Source organism: Epinephelus fuscoguttatus, linkage group LG4, assembly GCF_011397635.1.
Source record: "Epinephelus fuscoguttatus linkage group LG4, E.fuscoguttatus.final_Chr_v1".
Lineage (NCBI taxonomy): Eukaryota > Metazoa > Chordata > Actinopteri > Perciformes > Serranidae > Epinephelus > Epinephelus fuscoguttatus.
In genome coordinates this window covers 22,273,010-22,300,425 of record NC_064755.1, presented here as the reverse complement: position 1 = coordinate 22,300,425, position 27,416 = coordinate 22,273,010, and the positions used below count along the sequence as shown (strand labels likewise).

At 42.1% G+C, this 27,416-nt stretch overlaps 3 protein-coding genes and 1 non-coding gene across 17 annotated transcripts in view; 1 reads left to right on the top strand and 3 right to left on the bottom strand.

Moving 5' to 3' along the window:
- The window catches only part of frmd4a (FERM domain containing 4A), a 125,199-nt gene extending 112,545 nt beyond the window's left edge, over positions 1–12,654 (top strand). For 11 of the 14 annotated variants that reach the window (XM_049573775.1, XM_049573778.1, XM_049573776.1 and 8 more), the window contains 8 exons: positions 1,417–1,648; positions 1,871–1,927; positions 2,046–2,283; positions 2,638–2,796; positions 3,064–3,396; positions 3,491–4,071; positions 6,157–6,259; positions 9,163–12,654. In XM_049573775.1, the coding sequence (XP_049429732.1) occupies positions 1,417–1,648; positions 1,871–1,927; positions 2,046–2,283; positions 2,638–2,796; positions 3,064–3,396; positions 3,491–4,071; positions 6,157–6,259; positions 9,163–9,265 (1,806 nt within the window). In that variant the 3' untranslated portion in view covers positions 9,266–12,654. Of the gene's footprint in view, positions 1–1,416; positions 1,649–1,870; positions 1,928–2,045; positions 2,284–2,637; positions 2,797–3,063; positions 3,397–3,490; positions 4,072–6,156; positions 6,260–6,722; positions 6,795–9,162 lie in introns of all 14 variants that reach the window. The other 3 variants (XM_049573781.1, XM_049573771.1, XM_049573770.1) reach the window with 2 other exon arrangements.
- trnam-cau (transfer RNA methionine (anticodon CAU)) lies at positions 5,789–5,861 on the bottom strand. Its single transcript has one exon. It is a non-coding gene; the product is annotated as a tRNA-Met (tRNA).
- A 3,328-nt stretch (positions 12,655–15,982) lies between the features above and the next one.
- On the bottom strand, positions 15,983–18,334 carry si:dkey-30c15.13 (uncharacterized protein LOC558731 homolog). The gene is made up of 7 exons (XM_049575200.1): positions 18,188–18,334; positions 17,877–18,038; positions 17,659–17,769; positions 17,505–17,561; positions 17,305–17,415; positions 17,017–17,163; positions 15,983–16,711 (listed from the first exon to the last, which is right to left on the bottom strand). Exons 2-7 carry the CDS (start codon positions 18,033–18,035, stop codon positions 16,658–16,660), a joined length of 639 nt encoding a protein of 212 aa, XP_049431157.1. The 5' UTR covers positions 18,036–18,038; positions 18,188–18,334; the 3' UTR covers positions 15,983–16,657.
- A 114-nt stretch (positions 18,335–18,448) lies between these two features.
- LOC125888031 (B-cadherin-like) lies at positions 18,449–27,315 on the bottom strand. The gene is made up of 15 exons (XM_049575199.1): positions 27,013–27,315; positions 25,566–25,646; positions 25,324–25,473; positions 25,082–25,237; positions 24,837–24,978; positions 24,598–24,761; positions 24,377–24,505; positions 24,106–24,291; positions 23,766–24,010; positions 22,970–23,112; positions 22,640–22,864; positions 22,232–22,459; positions 22,008–22,135; positions 21,329–21,472; positions 18,449–20,756 (listed from the first exon to the last, which is right to left on the bottom strand). The coding sequence occupies exons 1-15, from the start codon at positions 27,037–27,039 to the stop codon at positions 20,505–20,507; spliced, it is 2,400 nt and encodes a 799-aa protein (XP_049431156.1). The 5' UTR covers positions 27,040–27,315; the 3' UTR covers positions 18,449–20,504.
- Between the last annotated feature and the right edge of the window lie 101 nt (positions 27,316–27,416).

Sequence of the window (27,416 nt, the reverse complement as noted above, 5' to 3'; positions counted from 1 at the left end):
TTTCAAACATTTTGCAGTAACACTTTACTTGAAGGTATCTACATAAGGTTGACATGACACTGTCATAACTATGACATTGCACGTTCATGAACCTGTCATGAACATTATGTACATTTCATTAACGCTTATGACGGCTGTCATTAAGTGTCATTTGGTTTTTGTAATGACAAGTTGACACTGTTTAAGTTGTCTTTAGTATGACAACTTGACATTGCCAAGGGTGACATTACCAGAAGATGTCTTTGTCATGACAACTTGACATTACCCAGGGTGACATTACCAGAAGATGTCTTTGTCATGACAACTTGATATTAACAAGAAATTCACCTCTTTTTGTGTTTATGACAAGTTGACATAATGATTGATACAAAGACATCTTCTGGTAATGTCATCCCGGTTAATGTCAAGTTGTCATAATAAGGACATCCCAAACAAATTTAATGTCAAGTTGTCATGACAAAGACAACTTCTGGTAATGTCACTTTAATTAATGTCAAGTTGTCATAATCAAGACAAGCCAAACAATGTCAACTTGTCATTACAAAAACTGAATGACAGCCGTCATAACGTTTATGACATGTACATAATGTTTATGACAGGGTCATGACACTGCCATGTCATAGTTATGACATGTAATGTCACCGTTATGTAGATACCTTCAAGTAAAGTGTTACCCATTTTGCTAACATACACTGTTTACCCAAAATAGATTCTTCTTCGTCACTCTAAAACAGTAGTTATCAGTGGTCACACAGCCCAACTTGCTATGTAAGCTCAGTTTGAGGGTGGCTAAGATATTATCCAGGTGTAAAGTTTATTAATAAATTATGCAGTATCGGATCAGTCCATAGACTTGCATACTCGTCGATACCCGAACCAGCATTTTAGGCAGTATCAGAGGCATTTCCGGTACTGTTGTCAGTGTTTGAACAACTCTATATTGCGGCAGTATGTACTGTAGATACACATTTTGCAGTGCAGTAAACATACATGCAGCATGACAGAGTGTGTTTTACTTGGTTCACCTACTAGCCTGTGCTGCACAAGTCTCAGGAGGAGTGTAGAGGAGAAGAAGATGGATTGATGGAGAGGTGTTATTATTGGGGGACAGAGTGTCTCAATAGAGAATAACCACTGGTGAGAAACTGTAGGGCTGCAGCACAGATAAATGATTTCCGCAGTGTGTTTTCCCTGGCGCGGCTTTGTGTGTGTGTGTCTAACCAAATACGTTGCATGGGAGAGTTAGAGTCTGAATACGTGTCTGCAAACTAAGCTTTGTTGGTTTTGGACTGTGCGGAGATTTCTGTTGCTAAAACTGTGAGCAAATTTAGTGTTTTGTGCTTGCGTTGCTCAGAGTTTGCACTCGTGTGTATGTGTGTGTGTGTGTGTGTGTGTGTGTGTGTGTGCTTCTCCCAGGAAGAGGAACTGGAGCGTTTGGAGCGGGAGTTTGCCATTCAGTCCCAGATTACAGAGGCAGCCAGGCGTCTTGCCAGCGATCCTCACGTGAGCAGCAAGAAGCTGAAGAAACAGAGGAAGACTTCTTATCTGAACGCACTGAAGAAGCTACAGGAAATTGAGAACTCTATCAATGAGTACCGGGTCCGCTCTGGCAAGAAGCCTACGCAGAGGGCGTCGCTTATCATAGAGGGTACTAATATTCTCCTATTCACTACAGGAAAATCAAGTTGTTTTAATATCTCTTAATTTCTATTAGCTGTAGTTGCCACTACACACAGTAATACTGTTCTCAAGTACCGTTAAGAGCTGTAATAGAAGTGCACACATTGGATCATGAAGCAGACAAGATTGAAACATGGACGCTTTTTTGATATAATCTCTAACCTCTCATCTTTGTTTCTGTGTCATGTAGAGGCCAATATTGGTTCTGAAGACAGTTCATTATCTGACGCACTGGTCTTAGATGATGGTGAGTCTCCGGCCTTCACGTTACTCTGCAAGATAATAATGTGCTTTTTTTCCTGATTTCATGAAATGTTAAAATATCTTGATCACTCCAACTCAATCTGGTGATTACTCTGTTTCAGATGATCCTCAAGTCACAGGTACACCCACCTTCTCCCCAGTAGCATCGCCTCACAAGGGCCTCCCTCCTCGGCCGCCATCTCACAGTCGGCCCCCTCCACCGCAGTCCCTGGATGGACTGCGACACCTGCACTACTCTCGCTCTGACTACGATAAATCACCCATCAAACCCAAGATGTGGAGTGAATCGTCACTGGATGAGCCCTATGAAAAAGTCAAGAAACGCTCCTCTCATTCCAGGTATGAGGGAGTTTATCCTAACTAGCCTTTTATAAAAAAGCCACTGTGTATTAATGAATGTGTGTGAGACTTTGCAGAAGTATTGTAGTCAAGGATTAAACAAGTGAATTTAAGTAAGATGGGATTCTAGACAATGTAAAAGTCCTCCTTGACTTTGTGAAGCACCTGTTGTTTAGTCATCTCAAAATTCACTAATCCAGACAAAATTAGCAAATGTTTGAAACTACACTTTCAGACTTTGATAGCCCTGAAATTAAAACATCAAATATGAGTTGACTGCATATTCAGCAGAGCACATTATACATAGTTTGCCAGTTTGAAAGGGGAGTATAACATTAATTTGTCTTTGTCAAGTCACAGGCGTTTCCCAAGCTCTGGCAGTGCAGAAGCAGGGGGTAGTAACTCACTGCAGAGCAGCCCCATCAGGAGCCTCCCCCACTGGAATTCTCAGTCCAGCATGCCGTCGACCCCGGACCTGAAGACCAGGACCCCACACTACATACATTCCACTAGGTCAGTCTTTATATCTTAAATTGTTAAGTGGTTATTTAAGACCTGTATCTCTCTATAACAGATTTTATATATCTATGAAAAGGCTTAGTTATGACAAGTCTTAAGAACTCTACTATTTGTACTCGCTTCCTCTCATGTAGGTTTGCTTGTAAAAGAAAAAAAATCACCTCGTTCTATATTATTAAATTCATAGCTTGATTAATTCTGTAGATCTGTTCCAGCTCAGCCCCAGTATTGAACATTTTTTTGGGATTTTTCATCTCACAGGTCAGTGGACATCAGTCCGACACGTCTGCACAGTCTTGCTCAGCACTTTAGGAACCGCAGCTCAAGCCTTGAGTCCCAGGGCAAACTGTTGGCACCCGACCCCGATGCACACCCGCACACTCTGGGCACACTTGGCAGCCCTGACTTCTTCCTGGCCCCAGGACGCAGCTCCAATGGCTCCGATCCACTGGACGACTGTTCATCCTGCACCAGCCAAAGCAGCTCGGAGCATTACTACCCCTCTGGTGGACCTCCTGGCAGCAATCCCAACTACTCCACTCTGGGAGAGGACTCACCCTCCAAAGCCAGGCAGAGGCAAAGGCAAAGGCATAGGTGAGGATCGGGGAAAGGTTTTCCTTACACAACTGTTTTGGTAGTGTGTTTTTAGTGAGACTGATGTATATGTTGTCCTTTGTTCTGTCTCCAGGTCTGCAGGTCACCTGGGTTCCTCTAACTCGGGCTCCATGCCAAACCTGGCAGCTAAGAACGGCTCCGGTGGAGGCTCGGGTGGAGGTGGGATGGGAGGGGGACACCACGGAGTCTACCTCCACAGCCAGAGCCAGCCCTCCTCTCAGTACCGCATCAAGGAGTACCCGCTATATGTGGAGGGCAGCCCCAACCCCGTGGTGGTGCGCAGCCTGGAGAGCGACCAAGAGGGCCACTACAGCGTCAAGGCCCAGTTCAAGACCTCCAGCTCCTACACGGCCGGGGGACTGTATAAGGAGGCCTGGGGGGGAGAAGAGGGAGGAGAAGGGAGCGGCCGACTCACACCGTCGCGCTCTCAGATCGTACGGACTCCGTCATTGGGGCGAGAGGGTGGTGGAAGTGGAGGGGGGAGGGCGGCGGTGTCTGAAGAGCTGCGGTGCTGGTACCAGAGGTCCTCAGGGAGCCTAAAGGAGAGGAGTCACTCACATTCGGGGTCTACTTCCTCCGAGACAGGGTCACAGCAAGGCACTCTGGGACATGGTCGAGGGAGTAGAGTAGGGACACTCGCCAAGGGCTCACCAGGTGGGTTTTCCTCATTTATTCACATTAAACCCTTTCTCACATGGGTTAAAACTATCATAATGTGTCTTAGATAAAAGCTGTACACTGTTTCTGTTTATTGAGTTAAACAAATTGTTTGTTTGGTCATAGATTTGAACAATAAGTGTCCATCTTAGAAAAGACAACAACCTGTGTGAGGCTTGAACTCACAGCTTTCAGATTATGAGAGTAACACACGGTCCTACTGCATCTGGTCGTATTTTGTATGCAAGCCAACGTGCTTGTCTGACCCACAATCCTCTACACAGAGGAAGATATATCAAACTGACTGACCCGCAGACAGATGACAGCTCGCACTACAGACTGCGACTGACATTGTGAGCAAGAGGCTCAAAGTTCAAGGCACAGTGTTATGACAGAGAAGTATATCCCAATTCTGTGCATACTCAATGCAACAATATGCACTTTGTAAGGGCAGCTGCAGTATGTACTGAAAGTAAAAAAACAAGAAAGTATGTGAATCCAAACGCAACTTATGACTTAATTCTGAAGGTCAATGGTAATACTGGGCTTCTCCAGTTAAAATTGTAACAGTGAGGTTAAGTAGTGTAAATAGGAAACATGTATCTGCCCCATGTGAGGCTCACAAATGACAAACTTTGACTTAATTGGTGAGTAAATATTAATATAACTCACAACCCTCACATTATGAGACAGATGTTCCACGAGGCTTATGAGTAGTTGTGAGCTTTGAGTGATGACAGAGAACATGAGCTGAGTAACTTAATGACTCAACATGTATTTTTAATCTTAAATCAGTACAAAGTGTATTTAAACTTTTAATGACTGGGAGATGTTCTGGACATGGTCTGATCCCTCAAAGAATTTGGTCACATAAAACTCACATTAAAACCCTCTCATCTCAGGCTGAGGATTCTCATATTGTAGGTGGATCCATGTTTTTCACTTTTGATGGGGAACTTAAATTAAAAACTGCGCAGTTTGACCCTGTAAATCAGGCTTATTCAGTTGGCAAACTGTGGGCAACATCCAGCTGGGGAGCAACCTCCAAGGGGTGCAGCATACATACATCTAATATATTACAAATATATAAACTACATATATAGTGTATAGAAGTAGCTAACAAGGGAGCTATCTCGTGTTCTTCTCATTTCTTTTGAGAGTAACACATGGCGCAGTACTAATCAGGCAGGAAGTAGGGTAGCGACTTCAAAACATCTGGCTTTTGACAGTCACAAGTAGGGAAGTGCTATACTAAAGATATGTCTCTGTCAACCCTGAAACGAATAAAACTAGTCACCAAAAATATCTTTTTCATATTCAAAGTGAAACAAATGATAAATATATTAATATAGAAAAATAAATATTGCTATTTTTGTCACTGCATTCATTTGAATTGGTTTTAAATGTGTCAATACCAGAAGCTAAAAAAGGTTTTAAATAGGCTGCTGAGAAAGTCTGGCCCATCATTTCCTGCTTTTAAATCTGGTCCAATTAAATTTGTTATTGAATAGCCCTACTATGAATTATGTAATGTATGTACGTAATGTATAATGTATTATCTACATAGGTAGCCTGGTTGCTCTGCCAGTGTGTGGGATTGTGGACATTTGGGTTCAACCTAAGACTGCGTTTGACAAGTCTATAGTTACACAGTGCTTCTAAGTTTTAAAGTACACATACATGTGTGGACAAATATGGAAATATGAAAACACATTGCCCCGTGTGAGGCTCGAACTCACGACCTTCAGATTATGAGACTGACGCGCTGCCTACTGCGCCAACGAGGCTTGTGTGTGTGTGTGTGTGTGTGTGTCTCTCACATGTTACGTTTCTCTAACATGACCCCAGGCCAAATGTTGTGAGTGGCTCTGAGGCCACACCCCCTCACCTCCCATTTGTGGAGCATAGTTCACATTCCTTTGCCCCTCACCTCGCTGTAGCCTCTGTTATGTGTGTTTGCTTTGTGTCTGTGTGTTCACGTGTCTCTGTGTATGTTTGTTTCTTGTGTGTGTCTCTCTCTCTATAGCACGCTGCATGTGTTGTATCTCAATCAGCAGGACTAACTGTCAGTTTTCCCCATAGCTGCGTCCCCTCACAGCCAGAGGAGTATGACGCCCTCCAGTGAACACGCAGCCACACCCACACCGCCCTGTAGCCCACAGCACATCCTCAACTGGCAGAGCGGGTAAGAAACACATCATCAGACACACACACTGCTGCAGACCAAGGTGTTTGAAGCCAGATATGACTTTTGTTAATTTCAGGACAAACTGCATCCTGGCTACTCAGCTGCTTTCTCTCCAAACTTCACTCTAACATCTTCACAAGCTTTGACTGTTGTACCTGTCAGCTGATGTTGTTTTACACGTTGAACTAATCCTAGAGGATGATTATGTGATCCGGGGTTAACATCTATTTTTAAACCTTTATTATATTCCAATGATGTCATTCCTCTTTGTGTTTTTTTTTCACTCACCGCATCTTTGTTCCTTGTCTCTTCACTCTTCCCCTGTCATCTTTCACACCTCCAATTACCTTGTCGTCATGGAAATTACTCTTTTTACCTAATATTTGTCATTTCTTCCTCGTCTCTCTCTGTCTGCACTAACCCTCCTTTCCTTGTGTGTGTGTCCTCTCTCCTGGTTTAGAGGCACAGCAGACAGCTCTCCTACTGAGGACGTCTGTCAGTCTCCCCCTCAGCCCAGCTCTGATGCATAGAGGTACTGTCTGTGGTCTCGGCCTCCCAGTGGTCTAAACCTACAGTGTACTGTTTGGAATACACAGCAGGAGCATAACAGAGAGAAAACAAGCATGAGTAAAAGAAATGAAATGTGACAGTCGGACTTTTATTTATAGAAATCTGTCTGTACATGTTTCTAAAAGCATAAAGCACCCATGTGACTTCACTTGTCACTTTCATTATCAACTCTTGGGGGCTGACAATGGGGAAAGTGGACAATTTCTTGCTCTCTGATGGTGGCGGTATTTGTTTTGTGTACTTCTTCTTTGGCTGTATCTGTATCTGATCTCTGCATGTGCTCTGCTTTGTGGTCTGAAACCAACACTGTGGCTAATTCCTTACAGGATTTACTAATAGAAATAATCAACCATGTGCTGTATGTGTTGTAACAGACGACATTCTTTAACAAACAATCCCAAGAGCAAATAAACACTTGAAACCATGTAGATGATAGTATCTATTAAAGGTCCAGTGTATAGGCTTTACAGTGATATATTGGCAGAACCGGAATATATTATTATATGTATGTTTTCTCTAGTGTATGATCACCTGAAAAAGAGAATCATTGTATTTTCGTTACCTTAGGGTACTTTCACACCTGCCCTGTTTGGTTCAGTTCAGTCATTTGGGAAGGTGTGAACACAGCAATCACACTTGTGTGCGCACCAAAACAACCGAATCGAGACCTTCTTGAAGAGGTGGTCTCGGTCTGGTTACAAACGAACTCGGGTGCTGTTCTTTTGTGATAAGAATGTGTTCAGTCCTCGACCTGAACCAACTGCAGTCACATGACACATTGTTTGGGTTAAACATGAGCATGTTACAGTCCTGGAGGATTATTAATGTGCACCTCCCCTTGTACTGCCTTAATATGCACATTCGGCACATTCAGTGCATCAAAACATTGTTTTCTAGTTGGAGCTGTTCCTCGTTTTCAAAATGTACGGTTTGCCTAAAATGAACAATGCAAGCAATATAGTAGACGATGAACAGCGCTAAAATCAAGTGTTGCATTTATCTTGCAAGTGTACTCTACTTCAGTGTTTTGTGAACTTCCTGGATTTTTCACGCATGGAAATCCTGACCAATCAGGAGCAGCTTTCTCGCACAAGGCATTTGATCTGGTCCACTTGCAAATACTTCCGTGAGAACTAGAACAAACGCTTGGCAATTATGCAACTTTGTAACAAAATTAGTCCCTGATTCAGACCAAAGCAAGACAACTCTAGGTCTGAAAGCACCCTTAGAATGAGACATTTATATCTACATAGGGAGTAGGTCCTCACACAGAGTCCATCATGTTGCACCGCCATGTCTCTGCAGTAGTCCAGTACCGACAATCCAAACAATGGATCTAGATAGAGACATTTGCGTTTTTGTGTCAACCACCATAATTCACAGCCCCCCCGCAACGAGCATTGTCATAAAACAGATTTCAGTCAGGAACACTTTATTTCCATTTGTAGTATTATATTTGGCGGTATGGCTCTGTTCTGGGGCCCCTCTGCCTTTTCTCGGGCCAGAAAGCCTCTTCCATGCGCACCACATGGAAAGCCATAAGGCAGAGAGAGCACACCTGTCTACCCTTCCACATGTACATGAGGGAAGCCTGAGACAGAGAGGCAGACCTCCCTGCCCTTCCATGCGCCTACATGGAAAGCCTAAGGCAGGGAGAGCAGCAGCAAAGACCCCCCATCTTTCATCAGTTGGCTGCTGCATCAGTTCATTGGGCTGTTTGAGATCAGCTGATGTAGCTTGACATCGTGTCCTGCCTGAACTAACACTATGATCAGTTTTTTTAACATAACCCTGCTTCAGGGTTTTTACCGGTTTAAATCACCGTGTCCATTTGTTTTGGAGAGAAAGAGACCTCTGCAGATAATTTGACTCCTCGTAAAAACCTCCTGAACATCTAGATCTCAAGTTATCAGAGAAAAAAGGTAAACACACATCAGCAGGTGCTGGGCAAGCAGCCCGTCTTCGACAAGCCAAGCACTGTTGGAGAAACACTGATTTATTATGTGAAACTGCTTTAATCAGTATTTTTGCCAGTTTTAATTACTTGGTCCATTTGTTTTGGAGAGAAGGAGACCTCTGCGGATAATTTGACACATGGTTAAAACCCTCTGAACACTTGAACACTGAAGGATTCCAAAGCGCGAGTTCACATTCGGCACATTGGACACGTTTCAGCTGGTTGCAAACTGCAGTCCTCACCACTAGATGCCTCTAAATCCTATGAATCCAACACACTGCTCCTTAAAAATGTTAAATGATATACTTGCAGTTTGAGATAAAAGGCTTCTCTCTGATATCAGTCTCATCCTGGTCTCTGTCTTCCTCTGCAGGTCTTTCAGTGACAGCTGTTTCCTCAGCAGCCCCCTGTGTTCAGAGCTGGCAGATGTGCAGTGGTACGGACACGATAAGGCCAAACCTGGAACCCTGGTCTGAGACCTTTCTTAAGGGCCCAGAAAAGTTCCATTGCCCTCTCCTACTGCCTCTCCACTGTCCCCCACTACTACCCATCGACAACCAACAACCTCATCCTTAAGGCCCTACGAAAACCCTGCCCTGACCGGACTGGCGGACTGGACATGAGCCTCCCTCCTCCCTAGATTCTGCCCTCCATCCATCTCACCACCTCTCTTATTATGCCCCTCTATCACAGCTCAGCTGGACAGGGACACACTCTCTGGGCTCTGATAAGGGCAGATTTCACAGGACAGACTGAGAAGCACCACCTCAGCTGTTGAACTGTTGCCCTGCAGCACCACAGAGCCCGTTCTTTACTCACCCTCAGCACACAAGCAATGGGGCAAGGAGGAAAAAAAGGAGCGATGGGAAGAGAGCACAGAAAAATATCAAACATACAACTCAAACTCAACAGAAGCAACATCGGCCATGAAAGGATCGGTTTCATATCTCATCTTTGGTCCCCTGACCTAACTGACTTCAGTGCACTGCCACCCAATCAGAAGATACCTGCTGGATTTGAGCCACCAGTTTAAAACTCATTATCAGGCCCAAATGAACTGTGTTGGATTCCATTACTCCCATTAATGTTGTTTGTCTTTTTTGTTTATTTGTCCCAGCATATTTATAAGAAGAGAAGATGACACAGACTTTAAAAAAAAAATCTGGATTAACAAACATTTAGATGACAAATTCAACTCCTGCTCAGTTTAACCCACAACCAAAGACAACTTACTGGATTGACTGGTCACACCAGGGTCCCTGGGCTGGTGCCCGTGCAGAAAAGTGACTGTCAGATAACTGTATGAGAGTGAATTCACAGTGACAATATCAGGATGGTTCACGGGACTCTACAATGAGGACTATAGCAATAACAAAACATTGGACAAGCATACGAACTGGTTTGAATCTACAGAGTGAATTGAAGCGGGCATTTTGCCGTGTTCTCTGCCTTGTGATGCTTGGAGTAAAAGATCATTAGTGCATCATAGGGAGAATTTGGAGTTGTGGTTATTGGGTTTGGCATTAATCTATGCTTATTTCAGTGACTTCATTCATGTTTATTTAACGTCTTTGGTATTTTTAGGAAGTCTCTGTCCACATGTTTGGCCACATTGTGATCAGTGCTTAGCCAGAGTGTGGGGGTGGGGTCAGGTGAGGGTCATTCGGGGGTGTTAACATGGCCACATCAAGTCAAGGCATTTGACTTTGGCGGTAATTTTGATACAGAAACAAGACGATTGGTTTCCATCTTTTCACATTTTTCATTCTCACCCCTGAAAGTTTTCTGACTGTTGACATCTGTTGGTGTTACTTGTGTTTGATATTGAGACTAATCAGTGGTAAATCTCATCTTTTTTTATCACAAGTGTCTCTACTTCAACGTTGGTCTTTGGCTGTGTACCGGTTCTTGCCATGCTGAGTATCTGTAAGTCCCCTTTTTGTAGCACTGTGCTTTCTCATCTTTCTGTCCATCTCTTCAGCATCACAGGAGCGTGTGTCAGGAGCGGCCCGACTGAACACACACAGTGTGAACTCTGAGTACAAGTTCATCAGTGCCAAACCTGTTGGTGCTTTACATTTGTACTGTAATTCAGCCACTCCTTTAAGATAGAAACAGTAACTCCCCACAGATTATAGCCATTCTGTAACTTTTCTCTTTATTCAAATGTACTTTGAAAAGCACAACATTAACAGTGTCTATGAGGACTGGACCTACAATTAGTGTGTTCCCATTTTCAACTCTCAATATTTTAATAATGAGTTGTATCAAAGTGCATATTGGGAAAGTAGAGAAGCTAGAACCACTGATAATGCGTCGCGTGACAGTGCTCTTTTTATTAAGTACACGGACATCGAATTTCAGGTCGACAATAATCAATACCCCGCTGTCAGGGCCAGAAGAGAAGCCATAGCCAGAAGTGACACAAACAAGTATTTTCTCAAACATGCCAATCAATCCGATATTCAGAACAGGGTTAGAAAAGCACATCTGGTTTTGTAAGAAGGAAGTAGAACTCTGCATGTTATAGCTGTATCGAAATCATCTTCCCCTAACCAGAGTTTATGTTTAAACTTCATTGTTGCACAAATCTGAATTAATCAAATGTTGATTTTACTAAGATTATGGCGCCTCAGTGATAGAGAGACATTTACAGACTTGAAGCACCATTACGTCTGGATAATTGGTGTAACGTGGAGGAGGAATGGTGCGCATCTCACCCTGTCCCTCATAGTGTTGTGTCTCCTTTATGCACTGACACCAGTTGTTGTAATTTGTCACTTACTACTATTTAAATAAGAAGGTTTTAGGCCACTCCCTGCATGGTTGGTTCTCCAAGAGTTACCCACCTCCATGCCTGGTCACGTTTGATCAGTCTTTACCCAGGATTGGAACCAGCACTCCCTGGTTACCATCTCATAGGTCTCTAGTATATTCAAGTCACCTGTTAGAGTGCAAGTTTGACCCTGCTTTGCTCACTCGAAGTCTTCGCCCACTGTTTGCGTGCTAAAGACACAATCCCGTGCATGCCCTGCAGATCCACTGACAAAAAAGACCCCCAAAGACATTCAGCATCTGACTTCTATATGCTAACATTAGCACATTTTGCTCCATAGTGTTTCCTCGCCCCCCTCAGAAAGTCCTATCTTCTTAACCTTGTGGTAATCTCTGACCTCTGAGCCCGATGTGAAGAAGTGTGACGTCCCCCCTCCCTCTGTAGCCCCAAACACACCATATTTTCTGTGCTCCATAGAAACGTATGAGGTTTTTGTAATACTCCGAGAGAAACAAACTAACTCTTTTATCAGTCTTTTTCCTGTATGTACGGAGGGGCACTGTAAGGTTTTGTGGGGTTTTTAACATTCACATTCATTGTTTTAACAATGTTCCATTTTATATGAACCAGTATTGTTTTTGGGTTTTTTTTTTTAGTTCTGACATTGTAACAACCCTTTCAGGTGCTACAAAATGACCAGTTACTGCTTTGTCACGTAGGATCTAGACATCTTCATTGTTATCAATAGATTCAATTACCAGATGTGCAAAATGAAGCTTATTTTAACAGACAGTTTAATAGTAGAACACTTTCCCTACCAGACAATAGAGCATGTAACTTGATTTTATCAGTTCTGTTCAACTGTAACAATACATTAAAGGTGTTGTAGAAAAAAAATGTGGAATTGATAAAAAAAACCAAAAAAGATAACTGAATTCCACAGTTAATTTATTCTTTTTTCTATTAAAAATTTGTATAGTAACTTTACATTTTTCAAAACTGTGTTGTTGGAAATTGATGAATTTTCAAGATGAGAAGCAGTGGTGGCTCTTGAGAGTAAGAAAATAAATTATTGATGAATGTTCTCAAGATTATGCCTTTGTCTGATTTTATTTTTGTTTTTTGTTTTTTTTCTGTTGTTTTGTTTTTTAATACCTGCACGCCAGGGACAGTTTGGCCTCGAGGTATTACGTTTTTGAGTTGCCCATCCATCCCATTCTCGTGAGCACAATATCTCAACAAGGCCTTTCTTCAAATTTGGCACAAATGTCTACTTGGACTCAGTGATGAACTGATTAGAATTTGGTTGTCAAAGGTCACTGTGACCTCACAAAATACAAATTTCACACAAATGTCTAAGAGAAGATAATGATGAGGTAATGATTTTATATCCAAAAGGTCAAAGGTCAACTTCATTGTGACATCATATACCATTTTTCCATTGTCACTCTTGGCCACGCAGAGTAAAGCCATGCTGTGCCGATGCATGTTTCCATTTTCAGTTTAGATGCCAAGCTATGCCAGAGATGGACCATCTTTGGAGGTAGCAGTGATGTCTCGCCAACCTCAGCCAACCCCCGTCAACCCCTCTGCTCCCTCCTAAACAAGTGTTGTAGCTTCTAACTGCATCTCTGTGGTTTGGAGTATAGTTTCTCTCCTGCATCCTGTTTTTACTTTAGATATCCGCTTTATTTTACTGTTACATGTTCGCTATCCGCCGTATTAGAAGTTGTGTGAAGTTGCTGCTCGAAAACTACTTCACAATAAAAGTCTATCCATAACAAAGTCATGGGGGACTTTTATTGTGAAGAATCTATAGGAAATGAAATGTGCTATTACTGAAGTAGTTTTGTTAGCAGCTTTTCTTCAATTAAGACAAGTCTAATAATTCAGCAGGGAGGAAGAGTAAAAGCAGAAACAGCCACAGTGAGATGCTGATGAAGAGCTGCAGACAACAGGCTCTTACTGCACCTCTCCAAACAGCTCACTTCCAACAGGTAAACTTCTTTTACCTACCCTGCTGTGGAAAAACACATGCAACAAAAGTAACGGGACTTTAGCGTGGATCAGCCTGCTGCTTTTAAACGTCATCACTTACGACAAGCCATCATGGGTTAAATTAATGGAGTGGTTGTAATGGAGATGCCAAGCCCATGACTGTCGAATAGGGGCGATAATGTTCTGCATAAAACACTTTTCTGGCCATTATTCAGCGTCATAACTCAGGAACAGAAGGGGAAGCATTGGGTCAGATACTGAATTGGTGACACTAACCTTGGGTGCCCACCTTGAAACTCTGCTGATTGTACAGGTCTTTTGTTGCCAGATTGAAGATGTTTGTGAAACATCTATGTTTAAAAACCTGTAGCTTCTTTTCGGCAACATTCATGTCTGAAGCATTGTCAACTGTCATGGCTACATGAGTCTGGAACCACTGCAACTTCACAGGTTCACGGAGGCATGCAACCACGCGGGAGTAATTCTAGTTTTCTCCTCTCTTCCTTTTTAAAATGAAAAATGTGAAGTTATTCAGCCAGTCACTCCCAGGTGGCTCAGATCAAATCCCTCCAGGCCATCCTGCTGAAAGGGTCAGAGTATCAGTCAGACTTATCAAAGGGGATCCCCTCATGTAGTCACCACTTCCTTTCCTCCGGACACACTCATTCTCTTGTCATCACATCCAGGCCTCAGTCATTTCCCTCTCACACTCTGGGCTCCAGGAGCAGGAGAAGGAGGATTTCCTGTGGAGTCAAAGGAAGATACACTCCAAAGATAAAAGATATTACTCATCACCCAACCGCAGACCACGAGATTAAACAGCTGCACTAATGCATCCAGGCAGACTCGTGAAACAAAGCCTGCCTCGACATTTTGTCACTTTTGATTTGCAGGCTACTCTGTCATGTGGTTGGCTGCTACCTCTGATCACACTGAACAATCTTGTGTAAATGCAGCATGGAACCATTCTAGTGTACTGGCAGGAGATGCAGACATCTGAACAAATGGATTGTTTGTACAACTGAACATGTACGCTTGTATCATGGAACACCAGCTACACCGAATACACACATGCAAACAGTAGTTTTCATACTATACCACATAGAAAGTGGTTTCTATCAGAGGAATCAGTTGTCAGTGTCTGTGAGGACACCCAACCCCACCATGCTGCTTTCTTCTATTCTCCTTCTGTGTCCATTTGCTAATGAATCCCATGTTTCCCTTTGTACTCGGTGTGTTCCCATAGCAGCTCTCCCAACCAGGCAACAGCTGGAAGCTGTTAGCCAGACATGCCGTGAGAAACTAGCTCCTCTGTGATTTTTTTTCACTCTCACAAGTCTGTTTGTGTGCGTGAGTGTGTGTGTGTGTGCTCACTATAGGAGTGGTGTATGACCTTGCTTTATATCCTTAATGAAATCCTCCATCATTTAAATACTCAAACACACCACACCCATCACTGTGCCTGAACTCTGTGTACTCGTGGACATGTACCTTTATGAGGACCAGTTTGAGTAAACCATAACAGGGAGGACATTTTTGCAACAGTATGATATTTTTGTTTTAACCCTTTGAAACCTGGAGCGAGATTACTTTTCTTGTGCTTTCAGACAAAGTATTTAAACCTTTGAACCTCGAACAAATTGGTGTGATTTCTTTCCAAGACATGGGAAAAAAATTAACAAAGGAGCAACTTTGTAAGAAAGTCGAACAAATTGCAAAGAAAAAAAAAAAAATAGATTTAGAGTTTGGGTTTTTTTAACTGTGGAAAAAGAAGAAAAAGGGAAAAAAGAGATATATTTATGATAATTATTACTTATTCAAAATTATGTTACAGAATTATTGTTTTCCAGGTCATTTCCTTGATTTTTTTTTAAACTTTCTTTTTTCTGTCTTTTTTATTTTATTTTTTATTTTTTTATTTATTCAATTATTTTCACAAATTTTCTTGTTTTTAATTTTATCTCTTTTTTTTTCTAATTTCTTGCAAATTTTTTGGGTCATTTTGGGGTTTTTTTTGTTGTTCATTGCCTTCTCCCCACGAATATTCACTTTGCACTAAATATGCTCACTTTAATCCATTGCTTATTTTTTATCCACTGCTCATTATTAATATTATTTATTGCTTTTTCTTGTATTTTTTTGTACTTTGTTTTGCATGCCTAGTTTTTTAAGTTTTTAAATACTGAAATCTTTAATCTGACTCTTTCTCCTTGCCTGCTGTAACACTGGAATTTCTCAACTGTGGGATCAATAAAGGTGTATCTTATCTTATCTTATCTTATCTTATGTTTCAAAAGAAATTGAAAGAATAGGGTTAAGGTTAGAAGGTTGAGGGTGAAGTTGGGGTCAAGGTGAATGTCTGAATGTGGAAATTAAGACCAGTCGAAGAATTAAAGACATCGATTCAAGCTTAGTAAAACAGAACATTTATTTACACTTAGTGATCATCAATCAAACAGTGAATTCCTGTGAGAAAGAATGTGTGGTCAAAACATTGGTAGTTAAATCATTACAGCTTAGTGTGCGGTTTTCCTCTCTTCAGTATATCATCACCCTGACCTGCACCTTGTCTTTGGTGTGCAGCAGATAACTCTCACTAATTCAGATTTCTTATATCTGGCAATTTATGTGAAACAATGTCATCATCTATTCTAACACTGAACAGAGAGAAGTTCATTTGTGGATCAAACTGCGCAACATGACAAAACAGTGGCAGTGCTGCCCTCTAGTGTTCACCACAAAACAGTATGTAAATCATGAGACTGCTCAGCTGTGAAAACATGCATACACTTTGTATAATTTAGTATTTAAAGTCTGTATGCTTTATATACACCATCTGTTGTTGAACATGCTGTTTATTTTAGTAGGTTTTAACTTTGCTGTTTCACTTTGTTCGGGAAAGTCACATAAAAGTTTTTTGGAATCCCAAAGCAGAAGTGATACTGACACATCGGTCAGGTGGCATTATAGAATTTCACAACATTTAAAACAATTTCCTCAATCAGGATTGTACAGTCTGTTCATACCAACCATACAGACGCTGATCAACAACAGTAACTGAGTTTACAAAAACGCTGTGCAAGCAGGAGTGTGTTCACAGGCTGAACTGTTCTTGTTCCAGTAGAGGCCCGTTGGTTTCATCTGGATCCTGCACAGACAAGAGCAAAAAAACACTCAGACCCCATCCAACAATCTGTGATAATCTGGATTTAGTATTGTGGTTTTTAATTTAGTATCTCTGATTTATTTCACTGGAAATGTACTTGGTGAACTTCCTCAGAAACATTTCATCTGTCATCATCTCAGCAAATCAGCTGACAGAGTTTAACTGTTTTCCTGAGAAAAGTACCCTATTCCACTGAGTTGGAAATTTCCAAAGCAACCAAGTTAACAGGGAGCAAATCTTTCTGTCATGCCCAGGTTATTATGTACATCCTGTCCTACAATATATACCTGTGAGAGGCGGTTGTAGCTCTGAGTATGGGGAGGACTGTAGCGACGCAGGCCTCTCCATGACAGGAAAAGTACGTAGACTGACGCCAGTAAACACTGTACAGTAAATGCAATGGAGCTCCCCTTTGCAATGTATGAGCCGATTCGCTGGTTAGAAGAATGGGGAGAAAGTAGGGAGGATAGTTCACTTACAGCAGAGAGAGCATTTGTGGATACACGTTCAGTAACTTAAATAAAACTGAATGTTATGTTTGTTTGGTTAGAAATTTGTTGTTGATGTTGAATTACCTGTTGATTTGTGTTGAGTGCAACATGCTGTGTAGACCTGAGGCTGTTAGCCAGGAGAGCAGAGATGCCAAACAGCAGACTAAATAGGTTCAGACCCATCAGAGTGATAATCTGTTCATGATTAATGCAAAATTAAACAAGGCAGCTGTTGTCGTCAGCAGAAACAAAGTTACACTGAAATTACTACACAAAGTATTTACCTTTAATTTATTAGCTTTTCTCTGAACCTCCATTGCCAGACAGCCAGCAGCCACATACTGTAACAACACAAACAGTTAAGACCCAGTGTTTGACTCTCACTTCCTGCCTCTGTCTGTCTAATGTGTGTATCAGTCGGAGCAGATGTGGACTCACAAATAGGCTTGACCACACTGGTGTTGTCATAGAGATGGAGCAGTTGTAGCTCACACATGCATGGGTGATTGTGGTGAGGATGCAAGCTAAGGCACTGAGGATCTGCACCACCTGAGGGAAAACACATGGGATAAAGTAGACAGAGAGTTTAATAGTTTAATGGCTTAAAAGCTGTGTTAACCAATGATTTAGACAAGCACAAGAGAGTAGCGTCTCACCCCAGTGACCAAAAGTCTGGTGTTAACCACAGTTCCAAACCAACGATGAATCCTGCCATTGATTAGATCCCTGTGATCGGTAACCTGGGTCAGTGGGCGGGCTGGGGGTGTCTCCTTAAAAAACACATGGTACAGCCCCTCCTGGAACATGTTCTGCATGGTCTGGAAGACACAAAATAAGTTGTAGGAAAACAATATGGATATTGAAACGGACACACACACACACACACACACACACACACACACACACACACACACACACACACCTTTGATGATTCAGACTTTACACTTTAGTCTGTATGACTGCTTACCTTTCCTAAATGTTGTCAAGCTTTCACTCATTTATCCACAGGCCCTCATATCATCAGAAAATGTCATCTAGCTGAAATAAGAAACATTAAACAGACTGTTTTCACTGCTGCTGTTATTCCTCAGTGTAGGGCAGCAGATCCAGGGGGGTCAAAGTTCACTTGAGTTGTATGATAATGAATGGTTGAAGTCCACCCTTGAGGAGGTGATTCAGGGAGATCATTGGCCATGACTAAAGAGCTTATCAGATCTGTAGGCAAAGGTCACTGTGACATCAGAGGACTGGTTTTATTTTAGAGACAGGTTAGAATTATACTTTGTGTTCTGACCATATTATCCACTCATAAATACACATCCTAACCCTCACATCCTTGTAGTACAAGAATCATAATAGTTTATACAATATGCAAACTTCCCCAAGATGCCAAATAAATATGACGCAAAACTTAAACACACTCTCTTTTAAAGATTAAAAGGCAGAAGGAAAAATTATATTTATAATAAGAAAATATGACAGATACGAGCAACAGATCACAGGATAATGTTAAAAACACACAATAAGATGTTATGAGGGTAAACATAATATGGATAAGATATCATATAAAAGTATGTGAAAATAAAACAAAACAGGATTATTAAGAAAATACACACACACATAAGAGTTATTTTTCTGCCATGAAGAACATCCTCCAGAGTCTTGAGGCCCTCAAATCCATCTACATTTAAAACTACAGCACACAGGATCAGTGTTTCATCTACTGTTGTAAGTAAAAAAACAACACAGGAATGATCAAATAAAATAAATAGCATATGTCGGTAACATTTTGACAATATTTCACAACATCATATATCAAAAAGCATTGCACAGACAACAAAATAAAACATAGAAAAAACATTTGTTACGCAGTGTGGTCAGGTGTGTCATATTAATGATAATTAAAAGGGTAAAGAAAAGGGATAGGTCTTGAGATGGGTTTTAAATATGTCAATAGACGGGGAAGATCTTACTTTAAGTGGGAGATTATTTCACAGTTTAGGACCAACAACAGAAAATGCTCGATCGCCTTTAGTTTTTAACTGGGTACATGGAATGGACAGCAGCGATTGGTCACCATATCTGATGGGTCAGGAGGTGGAATGGGGGATGAGCAGTTCAGAGATGTAAGCAGGTGTGTGTCCATGCAAGTAGGAGCATGAAAACAGAATGGGAGAGGACCTATGATCGAACCTTGAGGAACTCCCTGGATAATATGCTGATAAAGAAAAGAGTATGCTCAGAATGCAAGCTATAGTGATTGGTGATGGGGTAGCATGATGCCACAGTGGTTAGCACTGTCACCTCACAGCAAGAGAGTTGTGGGTTCAAACCCAGGTCAGTGTGGGCTTTCTGCAGGTTCTCCAGCTTCCTCCCACAGTTGAAAAGCATGCAGGTTGGGTTAATTGGTGACTCTAAATTGCCCATAGGTTTGAATGTGAGCGTGAATGGTTGTCTGTCTCTATGTGTCAGACCTGCAATAGTCTGGTGACCTATGCAGGATGTACCCTGCACCTCACCCAATGTCCATAAGGATAGGCTCCAGCCAGCCACCCCTGACAACCCTGACTTAAGTAAGCAGTGACAGATAATGAATGAATAAATGATTCATAGGGGTTTTTTTTAGAGATATGAGTCAAATCAGCCTGTCAGCGGCCTTCACACCAACCCATGACTTTTTATGAAAAATAACAAAATAATGGTGTCATTGCATTATTCTATGTCAAGTTTTAGTCTGATGGAGTCTGATGTAAGTGCCCTGTAACTATGAGCTCCACCACAGGCCTGCCAATGCAGTAAGCCTGCTATACACACACAAGTCCCAACTCCATCACTTCAAATATTGTCCAATTTTTTTAAGTCATGACTTAGCATTCCAGTACAGTTAGTGACTGAAGCTGTTGCTCATTATCATCAGAGTAAACAATGTTTACTTTTGTTTGTGTAATCAGATTTTGGCATAAAGTAAATGTAACACTAATATGACATCATGGAGACAATCATGTGTGGAACATTTGATATTCAGTAAGCCTGGTACATGAATACTTTTAAATATCATTTAGTTTGTTAATGTAATTGTTTACCTACAGATTTCATCCAGTGCGATGAAAAAGCCAGGAAGGCCAAGAATGACTAATGAACAGAGTATGAGCATCTCAGTCCACAGCACTAGTCTGAAAAGAGTCCAAGAAGGCAGCAGAAAGAGGTCACACAGCACTTGGAGGACCTTCGGCAGATGGACACAAATTTGGAAGGTCTATTAATACACAGGTCACAGGAGCATGTCAGACCCATTCTGTTTTTCCTGGCAGTGTTTCTGTGTCATCGTCCTCGTCTATCCCGCCTGTGTACAGGTCAGCCAACCTTCTGAAACGTGGTCCCCAGAGGGCCAGGCTCGGAAAGTCCTGCTCCTCATCTGAGTCTGAGGAGTTGAGTGAACTGAGTGAACCCGCATCTGAGCCAACACCCTCATAGTCAAACACCAAAAGACAGTCATAAGGTGGAGCTGTAGGGTCACTGTCTGCAGCGTGCAAGTTCTACAGGGGGAGACCAAGGAAACATATCACATACTGAGTTATAGCACACACAAACATACACTCACCGGCCACTTTATTAGGTACACCTTGCTAGTACCTGGTTAAATCCTCTTTCGCCTTCAGAACTGCCTTAATGCTTGGTGGCATAGATTCAACAAGGTGCTGGAAACATTCCTCAGAGATTTTGGTTCATATTGACATGATAGCATCACGCAGTTGCTGCAGATTGTCGGCTGCACATCCATGATGACAATCTCCCGTTCCACTACATCTCAAAGGTGCTCTATTGGATTGAGATCTGGTGACTGTGGAGGCCATTCCCCTCCACAGTCACCCATTCTGATGCTCGGTTTGAACTTCAGCAGGTCGTCTTGACCATGTCTACATGTCTAAATGTCTAAATGCATTGAGCCACTGCCATGTGATTGGCTGATTAGCTATTTGTGTTAACGCGCAGTTAACCTGTACCTGAAAGTGGCTGGTGACAGTACAATAATGCACTGATATATTATATAGCTTGTTTTACTTGTATGTACCAAACATATTCTTGTATAAAATTCAACATATCTCACATCCTCAATGAATGTCCCAATCTCTTCGTTGGCTTGGAGTTGTAGGCGGTAGTGCGGCCGACTCTGGACAGTAGGAAACACATCAGTGCAGAAGACTTCAGGACGATTATCAAGCCCTCTGTGGAGCTGGCTCAAGTCATACTCCTAAAGAACAAAAAAAGGGGAACAGACCTTCAATCATTTGCTAATAACTTCCCACTGAAACAGCCCTAATATAAATACTTTAGAGCAGCCATAGGAACATGTGTTTCTGACTGTAGCATGACTCAGGGCTTCAGTTTCACAGAAGGCAGCAGGGGGTTGTGTAATGTGATCTATACCACAGCACGTTTGCAGCGTGTATCATGATTCCATTTGACTTATCCTCTGCTTCGTCTGTTTTATCTGCGTCACGTTGCATCGCTAATATGGTATCTCCTGTCATTCCACAACTGATTGTTCCTCTTCCACCAAACAACTGCCCTCAGTAAATTTCCCAGCACTGTTAATCATTAGATCACTCAACTTCCTGCACACTTCCAGTCAACATTCATCCCTTTACCAGATTGTCTGCGTTGCTTTGGTGCTGTAATCATGCAGCGATTCTTCTGTCTAGTCTGCCTGCCTTTGTTTTCCTGACAATCAGGGAACCTAACAAGACACCTTAATGGACAGATGCATTAAAATCTCCTGCTCCTACCTGGTCCTCTTCACCTCCTCCCTCCTCATTATAGTAGACAACATGGTCTCTGGGTACTTCTTTGAGAAGAGGGACATCCTTCACCGAGCTCCTCCTTATTCTCAGAAACAGCAGCAGCAAGAACAGTACTGCAATCAACAGAAAAATCTGAGCAACTGAAGGTGAAACAAATGAACCAAAACAAAGCTAGGACATCAGGTGAATACAAAAGACTTGCTACATACACAGAAGACAAAAAATTACTGCCAGAACTGAAGTTGTGAGAGAAGAAACGTCCAGATCACGGGGCTCAGAATGTGGGATGAAACAGGTAGAGACAGCCCCTTGACACTGGCACACCTCGATGTTCAGTGTGCTGTCTTGGTAGAGCATGCCAACATCGTAGATACGCATCAGCACATGATAGTCTCCGGGCGACAATTCTCGTTTGGGGGCCAGGGCGGCCACGTTGCCTGCAAGGGGACAAAAGACGCAGAATTACATTTGAGCAGGACTTGCTTTGAGTTTTGAGTAAATATGTAAGAGTTTTACTTCCTCTTGCATGTCACTGTAGATTAGTAGATTAGTAGCTGTGATTTCAATGACCACTTCTACATTATGTTTGTATGTATGTCGTCAACAATGTCTCTTACTTGTGGCGTTAGCGCTAACAGTCCAGTTAATCCTGTGCTCTCCTTGAAGCTCCACCATAAACGGTCCAGCATGACCAGGTCCATCTAGGTCCACTATATCCAGCAGGGCAGGTAAAGGGTCACGACTGCATAGACTGGCTTTCCTCTGCTTGATCACGGGTAGATGATCATTAACGTCTAACAAACTCACGACCAGAGTTCCTGTCCCTGTAGCCGGGACAGTGTCTAGCAGAATGAGAAGAGAAGGACATGGCAGGATTATGGTTTGGCAGATGGGATAGAAGGTAGTAACAGTGTTGACCAAAAGTAAGACCAAAAGTAAACATTTACCATTGTCATAAGCCAAAACTAGGACGGTATATTTGCTGCCTTTGACAAAGTTTGATTCCCTGTCCATGTTGCTTTGAACTTTGATTGATCCGGAGTCTTTATCAACTCTCAGCCACCTGGCAGTGTCATTGTGTAGTTTATATCTGAAAAAAACAAGAGACACAACCTGATCAGAACTAAAACAGAAAATTAGAAAGCAAGGTCCCAGAGATTTTAGAGCACTTGATGCTTCTGTCTGCTGACAAGCTTTATGAGGAGGAGATGCTGATTTCCTTTTCCAGCAGGACTTGGCACCTGCCCACAGTGCCAAAACTACTCGTAACTGGTTTGCTAACCATGGTGTTGCTGTGCTTGATTGGCCAACCAACTAGCCTGACCTGAACCCCAGCAGTGCCATGGGCTGATGGCCTCCATGTCATGCAGCATTGATGCAGTAATTCGTGCAATAGGAGTCTCGACCAAGTATTGAGTGCAAAATGACCATACTTTTCAGAAGGTTGACATTTCTGTATCATAAATTCTTTTTTTTTGATTGGTCTTGTGCAATATACTAATATTCTGAGATAGTGGATTTTTGATTTTCATGAGCTGTGAGGAGTAATCATCAAAATTAAAACAACAAAAGGCACAAGCACAAAAGTAAATAGAGTGCGAAAGTGCAAATGCTTCAGTCCATGTTGGACTTTGCTTGCTGCATTCTAATTTTTCCTGACTACCACACCAGCAAAGATGAAGACAAATAAAGGACAGTATTTTAAAGCAAAGCTCAGCCCTTGTGAACCCCACTTATTCCTACCTGACGCTCTGTTTCCTGGCTGTGTCTGGGTCCTTCGCTCTGAGGTCGGCCACAGAACTCCCTGTTTCCGCATCTTCTGAGATGCGTACATGGACTTCTGCTGGAATGAAAACAGGAGGCTCGTTCTCGTCCACGACTGTGACAGTGACTGTGGCCGTCGAGGTTGACACCTGTCCCGAAAATGGCACCTCATTCGTCGCCACCACCAACAGAGTTAAGACAGGAGTGCTCTCAAAATCCAGCACCTTGGAAGAGATGGAGAGCAAGGACAGAACAATGAAGTACTGCTGAGTAAAACAACATGACCTACAGAATGAAAAACAGACAGGTGTGTCCCAACCTTTGCTGTTTTGAGGATTCCCTCCATTTTATTGGCGCCTGTGATGATGCTGAACTCTCCCCCCTCGTTGCCTTTGATTATTGAGTATTTGCTGTTGGCATTTGGAGATCCTAACTCATCCTTGTCAGTGACCTCGAGTCTTATTACCTCCACTCCAACTTTATTCTCAGGGACTGATGCAGATAGCTGGGAAGAAACATGAAACTCTACTACATGCATTTACAGATTAAACTTATCTCAACATTATTATGAAGGGACATATTTAACTCACAGATGTGGCGGTGAACTGCGGAGCATTATCGTTGGCATCGGTAACAGTAATGATAACAGTGCAGGTGGCTGTTAGCCCCTCTCCCTCCATATCAGCAGTTTGAATGATCAGCTTGTACTCTGGCTGGGTCTGACACAGGATTGAGGGTGAGGGTGAGTAACAATGGAAATGAGGAATTAGAAAGTCTTGCAAATAGACAAGTAGTAGTAGTATTTTATTACCTCTCTGTCCAGTCCGCCTGCCGCCACACTGATCAGTCCACTCACTGGGTTTATGTCGAACATGCCCTCATTGGGCACCTGATCCTTTATCTTATACCTTAATATAGCATTGTTTGTCCGTGGGTCGTCTTTGTCCTCTGCTGTTGCCTTCATGATGGAGTCACCTGTTAAAGATAATACAATATTAGGACATGAAATTCACATTTTACTAAGTAAAGTTTGCTGAAGCATTCTCTCACCAGCGTCAGCGCTTTCGCTCACTTTGCCATAGAAAGGGTTCTGAGTGAATTTTGGAGCGTTGTCATTCTGGTCAATGACATTGATAACAAGCTCCATGGGCTCCTCAGCCTTGATGTCCTCAACCAGTGCATGGGCCCATAGCTGTAACACACATCATGTATATTATATAGTAACTGTGCTTAAAGATAAACACGTAGTTATGGGATTAGCTGTAAAAATTGAGATTATGCTTTGCTTAACTCACAGTGTATTTGGCAGTCTTCTCCCTGTCCAGTGGCTGGGTCACATACAGCACCCCAGATCGCCTATCGATAGTAAAAACACCCTCAGGAGGCTGATCAGCCCCGGGTCCAGTGATCTTGTAGGTTATCGCCACCCTTTCCTGGTTGCTTGACTTGATCTACAAAAACACAGATTATCTCAGGGCAGCAAAGACATTTAGTGAAACTGCATTCAAAACTATTCGCTTAGTACTTCTCTTGTTACCTTCACCACGGATTTGGGATATGCACCCCGCTCATTCTCTGGAACGTTAATTGCTGGAATAACCCACTCCCTCTTCATCCGTTTCAAACCTCCTGAAACGTGTGGAAACTCAATGGTGGGGAGTGGCTCGAGGCTCATGTCTGAGTTGGTCTGTTTGAATCAGAGCTCACAATGTCAAGTCAGATATATCATTGCAGACTAATCGATAAAGTTTAAGACTGTAAAATAACCTCTAAATTTACCTCTAGATTTTTGCCTCTTGGGATTTCATCATTCGAGGAGCAGCATGGCTGACTTCCTGCTGCGGCCAGGAGGGCCAAACACTGAGGAACAAACATTATTCAGACATCGTCTTATGGGGGTAAAATACTGTTTTGGTGTAGTAGGGTGTAAATGTTAAGTTATTGTCATTTTCAGGTTTATACTTGTATTTTTGGTGTCTACAAGTTTACATGCTTTAATGTCTGACTGAATATGCCTCTATTCACCTTCTGTCTGAAACCATTTAAGTGCCTGTCTTTTAGAGACTCCATTCCGAAAAAGCCCAGTCTGCTGTGATTGGTCAGCGTTTCTATGTCGCCTACATCTGTACTTTTGGTTTCTCTACATTGTCATTGAGGGGGAATGGCAGTAACAGCACTCCCTGTCTTTACAGGATGTTTAACTGGAATTGCATTGCTAAGCAACAGCTTGGGTCCATGTTTACTTCCTGTCAGCTGATGTCAGTCACACACGCTCAAGCAGCAACCCCCGGAAAAATCAAGCAAATGCAGAAGTGTCTAAAACTTATGATCATCAAATGACCACTTAAGGCTTGCTCCAAAAGAGAGAAAATCCCCTAAGACTCCCCATGTTAAGACGCCAAACCGCATAGCAGAAATAAACAGGTTTAGAGTCTGGTGCAAACTCTTTAAATTATAATTCACCAGTTTACATTTCATTAAGGCCCAAATTTACACATATTTAAGAGCTGGCTGCTTGACTGACATGTTGTCTTTGAAGCATCGCCACAGTGTATGAGCAGATCAACCCCTCACTCCTCCACAGCTCCACTGTCTTGTCAAGATATGGTCACTTCTGGCTTCCGAAAACCAAGATGGCGACGACCAAAATGCCAAAATCTTGGCCTCAAAACAGCAGTCCACAAACCAGTGGCTCCATCCATTATTTAGCATTCCAACAGGAACCCATTTAAAATGTTTATATTTCAAGTCTGACGAGGTCCATAGACCTGTGACATCATAACTTTACTGAAGTTCTAGCAATTTGTTTTAAGGCACAGTTTCTGAAAACACAGTGTGTGCATTTCTCTGTGGACTGAGCATTTTGATACTGTCACAGTATTTATATGGAACCTATACCTGCATTATATTTACAAAAAAAGAAGACATGAAAATCTGACTTTTTAAAATATGGGACCTTTAAATAATTAGAATTTTGTTTATAGGCCTACTGCACTTTAAAAACACAGAAAAACTCAATATAAACAAATATATTTACTTAAGATTTTAAATATATATGTTAACTAATTCATAATACTTATGTATATGTATAGTGACAAAAATAAACACTCTAAATATAAAAATGACACAGTATAGGTTGGCAAAGCAATAAATATACAAGCTGTAGTGAGCCAGACACCCCAATAATTAATGACTGAAGAATATAATGACTCCAGCTAACTCTCACCTGGACCTGGCACAGCAAAAAGAGCATCCCAAAAATCCTGCTGTTCTTTGTCTTCTCTTTTACTGTTAAAACTCCACAGGTTCTTCCTCCGTCGTCACTGGACTGGATCTGCTGCTTTGTTGAAATGGCAGCCTGCAAAGTTTGTGGCTTTCACCAAAGACCGTCAGAGTTCCTCATTCAGTTAAATCTTCTTCCAGACTCAGCGTCACTATTTGTCCTATTAGTGGCCTGTGGCTACACTAATCATTGCTCCTTGCTCATAATGATGCTGAGTAGTTTGATTTTATCAGTGAAACGCTGGTGAAAAAAAACAAAGAAGCTAGAGGTGACCTCGGGCAGTGTCACACAGGCAGGTGTGTTTATGGACTCCACTGTCACTGTCAGTTCAGTGTAATAATGCTGCT